General features: G+C 28.4%; 1 protein-coding gene across 5 annotated transcripts in view; it reads left to right on the forward strand.

Annotated features, from left to right (window-relative positions):
- Positions 1 to 6,782, forward strand: part of LOC136080830 (mucin-2-like) — a 97,660-nt gene that overhangs the window by 20,917 nt on the left and 69,961 nt on the right. For all 5 annotated transcript variants that reach the window (XM_065798085.1, XM_065798082.1, XM_065798083.1 and 2 more), the window contains one exon: positions 1,355 to 1,545. In XM_065798085.1, the coding sequence (XP_065654157.1) occupies positions 1,355 to 1,545 (191 nt within the window). The remainder of the gene's footprint in view (positions 1 to 1,354; positions 1,546 to 6,782) is intronic.

Genomic DNA, 6,782 nt, shown 5'->3' on the forward strand with positions numbered 1-6,782 from the left:
TGATGCATTTATAATGAATATGATTTAATTGCTGCTGAGGCTAAGTATCGTAACAGTTGTTATAATTCATTTTTTAAACCAACCACTGGTGCAATCGAAGAAATATTTACATACATTAAAAATAGTGATGTTTGTCAGTTTTTATTAGGAATTAAAAGAAATTTTTAAAAATCCAGATTTACATTACAGAACAATTGAAGTTGATTTATATAACAGAACAATTGAAGTTGAGGTATGGTAAGAAAGTTATCATAACTAAAAACCGGGCAAAAAAACTTTCATCTGTTTTTTTGACAATTGTTGCGAAAACTTAAAAAAAGGAAGAACAATTTTGAATCTTCAAAACTGAGGCAATAATTGGATGTTTGAGAAAACATCCAATTACTAGTCTTTGGTAATACCAATCGATAATACTTTTGATAATAACGTTTGAAAAGCGAGGGTTTACAGCCAAACTATGGGTTTAATATTTTAATATGGTGTCGATTGCAAAGAAGTTTATAATGAGAGATTGACAAACTTATTTGAACAGTCAAAAAAAATGTTTTCTTATTTCAACACATCAGGACATTTAAATTATGCTAAGTCTGCGAACTTGTATTTATAGGATATGCTTCATTAGATAAGTTAATGATTCATACATATATTAGATAAGTTAATGAATTGTAGCGTTTATTAAAGATTTATTTAAGGGTTTTAAACTGTTAAATGTTTTGATAAACTCAATGTGGAACAAGTTTTGTAGATAATTTCATAACCTAATACTTTTGTTTAACTAATTTTATGATGATAACACTTACAGTTTATGGAAAAATATGAAAAATCAGATTTTTTTAAATTTTGAGCTTGAATAACTTTTTTTGCAGATGTGGACTTTTAATATTTTATTTGTAATAATGTCCCAAGGTCTGTATCAATTTTTAACTCTAAACAAATTATTTTAAATTGAGATGTCTATTTTTTCGAGCAATTTAAATTACATTTCAAAAACTTTTTTTTATAACTTTCGACTTCTTTTAAAATAAAAAATTTTTTTTTAGTTAAGTTCAGTGATAATTCATAGCATTTTTTTATTTGATATTGAACTTAAGTATTATTGCAATAATACTTAAATTCAATATCAAATAAAAAAATGCTATGAATTATCACTGAACTTAAATAAAAAAAGATTTTTTATTTTAAAAGAGGTTGAAAGTTATAAATAAATATGAATAGAGGAGGAATATCAATAGTGAAGTTTAAGTTTTTAAATCCATTTTTATTGAAAAATTATTTTTTTATTTATTTCCTCAACTATTTTATAGTCTAAATAATAAGTATTAAATTAGTTACACACTTACTTAAACTGCTATAGATATTACGTTATATTGGTGTCTTGCTCATCTGTTCAACCATGTCCGCCTACAAGAGATCCAGCCTCATATTCTTGGTATGAAATAAGCATACATACAGATGGATTATTCTTAGTAGGGAAAGTGTATCAAGAAAATGTGAGCTTACCATTTACAGTTGGAGGTGGATTGAATCGCAAACGAAGAGATACAAGTACTTTTTTTATTTTTTGTTTTTTTATTATACTGCTATTGTTATTAAAAATAAAATTAATTAATAAAAAAAAAAGTTTTTTTAAATAAAATAATAGCTTTAAAAAATTAGTAATAAAATTAAAAATAAATTTAATAAAATATAACTTAAAAAATTAATAATAAAATCAAAAAAATTAATCAAAATAAAAGCTTTAAAAGTTAATGATAAAATTAAGCAATAAATAACTTTGAAAATTTTAAAAGAACTTTTTGAATTCTGCATTATCATTTGAGTTTTTCAGATTTTTTAACATATAAATATAAAATAAAAAATTGAAAAACATATAACATGAATTAAAATTAATATATAAAATGAATTAAGAGCATTTTTTAGCAGAAATAAATAATAATAATAAAAGTGTGAAAATAAATTCATATTTTTTAATTTTGATTAAAAAATAATATATGTTGTGAGTTACTAATAGGTAAAATAAGATAAAGCCAAGTAAAGATTTTTTGAGCTTAAAAGAACAGTAAAAGGATTTGCATTTTCAGACTTAGTAAGAGTATTGCCATATTAAATGACTAAGTCTTATACCGTATGTCTTATGAATATTTTTTACTACCCATGGATCTTTTAAGGAAACCACATATCTAATATATTGCATCTGCTAAGGTTGTCTTTCTTTATGGTAGTTGCAATTTTCTTACTTTTTATTTTCCATTTTTCCATTCTCTACCTCTATAAATCTTTTATTTGTTTTGAGCCTTTGATGTGTTAAAAACCATAGCCCTTTCCACTTTGCTTCAATCTAATTCATTATTTTTTAGTTATCATGGTTAACAAGTAAGCAGTAGAGAGGGGCAAAATCCCTATTATTCATTAAAGAGTAAACTGTTGTACTCAGAATGAATAAAAGTTTGTTAATTAAATAATCAAAGACCTTGCAAATAGTGTTGAGATGATTGATTGGGTGATAAAGGGGTCAGACTAATTGACACAGATACCATTTTCCAGCAGGCAGTTTTGCAGTTTCCAGTAACAAGAATCACATATTTTAGAAAGTAATAAAGAGAGTTCTGGAGAACACTTCAGTAAGAATGTGATGGAATCTTATCAGGACCAAAATCTGTAAGAAAGGCTGCAAGCAAGCACTATTAAGTCAGGACTTACTAGAAAAAAAGAATAGAGTTAGTTAATTAAATCATCAAAGAGCAAGGAAATGGTTGACAGAAGACTTGAAAAGTTGAAGGTTGTATGAGTCAGGAAAACAAAGGAGAGAGTTCCAAAGAGTTATAGTGTGGGGAAAAAAACTAGACAAATAAACGTTTTTAGAGCATGTAGGGACAGATTCAAAAAACAAATTAGACTTAGCGGAATGACAAGTCAAATGAGATTGAGTTTTAGTTGATGGAACTAGGGATGATGGCTCTTTTGAGCAGTGTTCATGATAGTACTTGTAGAAAAGAGAAAGAGATGCAACTTTATGTTGATGGAAAAGAGGCTCAAGCTTAGTAGATAGACCATGTCTAATTATGTTTACAATGCGTTTTTGTACCTTGTCTAGAAGAGAAAGAGCATCGTTAGAAGAACCAAGCCAAATATGACAACAGTATTCTATACAGGGATGAATAAGAGATTTGTAGAGGTAGAGAATGGAATCAGGAGTAAGAAAATGGCATGCATAATAAAGAGAAACAACCTTAGCAGATGCTAAGATCATTAGTAAATGGTAATCCATGAGGAAGAGGACTCAGCGAAAAGGTTGCCATTCATTAATATAGAAACATTGACAATATTGCAATAGTTGTTTGTTGTAAATAACTGAGTTTTTTTGGAGTTAAAATTTACAAACCACTGCGAGCCTCAATCTGTTATAGAAGTGATATCAGATTCAAGATCGGCTGCCTGTTCTAAGCAATCGAAAAGGGAAGATTTTTGTCAAGACAAGAGTATAAAGTTGAGTCATCAGCAAAAAGAGCTACTTTAGATGTAAGGTTGTCAGGAAGATTATTAATGTAGATAAGAAACAAAACAGAAATAAGAATAGAACCTTGTGGTACCCCAGAAGTTACTGGAAATAACCATATACAACATATGAAACAAGCTTATAGAGAAGACCAGCATGCCAAACTTTGTCAAAAACCTTAGATATGTCCAAAACAATAGCTCTAGCCTCTCTGCCTCCATCGAATGCATGATAAAATTGTTCAATCACAGCAGTTAGCAAGTCAGCCATAAAGCAAGAGGATCAAAAACAGTATTGATTAACAGTCATTTGGCTCATAATAAGATGTGAGAAATTTGTTGATTAAAGACTTAGAGACCTTGCTAACAACAGAAAGAAACTGATCAGATGAAAATTGGAGGGTTCAGAATGTTCACCTGAGTTTTTGAAAATTGAACAACAGATGTTATTTTCCAGCAGGCAAGAAAACAAGACTCAGGCAAACATTTATTAAATAGTTTAGAGAGAATTGAAGAGAGTTTTGGTTAACACTTTTGTAAGACTATGACAGGAATGTTGTCTGGACCACAAACAGTTGAAGAATTTATTTAAGATATTACTTTAGTAACAGAAGCTGGAGTGATTTGAATGTCTAACAATGGGTTAACTTGTTTAATTGGAATGGAAGGAAGAGAATGACCATAAGAATCAAGAGTTGAATTAGAAGAAAAGTACTTTGCAAATAGTTCAGCCTTATCCTCGGGAGAGGTAATAAGATCAGTCCTATGAATGAGAGATAGAATGTTCGACCTACCCTTGTTAACAATGCTGTTGAAGATTTTCCAAGTCTCTAGAGCCTACTTTCTGAGATAAGATACGAGATTTAGTAAACTGAGAATAATGGAGCTTAGCATCAAGTTTAAGCAAAAAATAACTTTTGTGTTGGAGTTATTTGTTTAACAAAAGGTTAACCTGTTTATTTGTCTGTTAAGATTTCAGGACCAGTTTGGTCATTATATTTAAAGTATAAATGTTGCATTCAAACTTTTTTTATTACAACATGATTTCTCTAACATGATTTCAATAACAACTCTTTATCATAAGTTCAATAAATCAGAGTATTAACTGTCAGCATGTGGTCCTTGTTTGCATGCATTGTTAAGGTTACGTTTTGTTTACAACTTTAGGTCACAGAGTTAAGTCCATTTCGTAGTTAGTTACTTGATGAGACAAGTATGTTTGCAAGTTTACTCTAATGCTTTAAATCGCTAATAACCGAGGGGTCAAATACATATTTGTATTTGGTTGTTAAGGGTTAATTTATATTAAATTTGATCAAAAGGTTTCTTTAATATTTGTATTTGTACTTAATTGAAATTTATTTGTACAAAGCAAAAACATGGATGGCTGGTGATCCACTTGAACTTTTGCAGTTCATAATAAATTGCAGTCTTGAAAACACAGTTCCTAATACCATTATACTGCTTCAAGTTTTTCTTACAATTGCTATAAGTGAAGCTAGTTGTGAGAGAAGTTTTTCAAAACTAAAATTGTTAAAAAGTTACCTTAGATCTACAATGAGTACTTAGCATTTAAGAAACCATAAATATATATAAGAATGATTCTTTTAAACTAGCAGTTTTTAAACTAGCGGCCATCATATACATTTGAACAGAAACTAAGTAATGAAATTGACTTTGAAAACAGAATAGGAAAAATAATAAGCCTTTAAAATGTTGAAAAAAATCGATTTTTTGCAATTAAAAATTAAGTTATGAATAATCCTGTATAGGGATAAAGTTTTGATGAATGCAATTGTTGTTCTTTTAATTGAAGGAGGGAGGGGGGGGGTGCAGTGCAAATCAGATTCCACCCCAGGTAACATAAGCCCTTGCTACGCCACTGATTTTTTCTAAACTTAAAATACAAATATTTGTATTTGTAATTGAAAATGCCAATTACATATATTTGTATTTAAACCTGTATTTGAAAATCTAAAGTTAATGTATTTGTATTTTATCAAATGTGTTTGACCCCAACCTTGATAATAACTAAAACAGTTATATAAATAAAATAATTTTTATTTAGTTCAATAGTCACATGCATTTTCTAGGCATTAAGTCTTAGATATATATTCTTCTATTTGATTTGTAAAAGTTCTGTTTACTATTTAAGTTTCAGAAAAAATTTAACTTTTTCTGAAACTTGTCACTGACCTAAAATTGTATTCAAATTTTCTTTATTGCTATGCAAGTTAGTAATAAAACAAACAATGCTTTAATAACACAGGTCCTTTTGTTTCTTTATCCCTAATTACTATACTTTATAAAATCATTTCAAGGTTGACATGGGTAATTTTCTTTGTGATGTTAATTGATGTCCTGATTGTCTCTCTGCTGAAAAATGTGCTTTTTTATGTTGTCTTTAAGATTTATGCATGGATATAAGCTTTCTCTTTTTTTCGTAAATTCCAAGTCAAGGTTTTTATGTTCTTGCACAGCTGGTATCTCGAATTTTATTCATTTTTTTCACATTTTCATTAGATATTCTTCTAAGTATCTGGTGCAAATAGGATTTGTGTGATGCTAAAGCAACTATTGTCATGTTAGTCTTATTACTGCTATTAAATTAGTTTCTATTTAATAGTCTTTAAAAGACAAGATGTAGTGGGACATTTTCTTTTAACATATTAAAGGTTTTTAATAAAACCTTATATACTAGATTTTTACATTAGTTCTCATCACATTTTTTTTCTTATGGTTTGTCAATATGGAATGAAACAGCATAGAGATTAATTATGATATTTTTAATTGATATGAACCATGAATGTCCAGTTTATAACAAATAAAAAGTGCTGTATTATTTATAATACTGGAATGAATAGTTGCATCATCAACAAAAATTCTATTTAAGTGGTAAGAAAATATCAATAATTTAAATAAAATATTAAGGAAGCTAGAAAGGACACTCGTGATATTTTTTTTTTTTTTTTGTTATTCACCTCCTCAAGGCCGAGAAGGCCACTACAGATGAGGAGGCTACTTAATAGTGGTTTATAACCCTCTCCCAACTCTATAACTCCAAAACACGAACCTTGACGAACAAGCCGCTGCGCTGAGAAACAAGTTGAGCGCGGTACTACCAGGGATGTGGTGGGGATCGAACTATACTTTTATTAACTAGAAATAAAAGATAATGTTTCCCATCAAATTTTCAATATATTAATAAAAATTTATTTATAAATAATTATTTATTCTATAAACAAAATAATTTTAACAACCATATAACGTTTTAAAAATTGAAATTC

Source organism: Hydra vulgaris, chromosome 05, assembly GCF_038396675.1.
Source record: "Hydra vulgaris chromosome 05, alternate assembly HydraT2T_AEP".
NCBI classification, from domain to species: Eukaryota; Metazoa; Cnidaria; class Hydrozoa; order Anthoathecata; family Hydridae; genus Hydra; species Hydra vulgaris.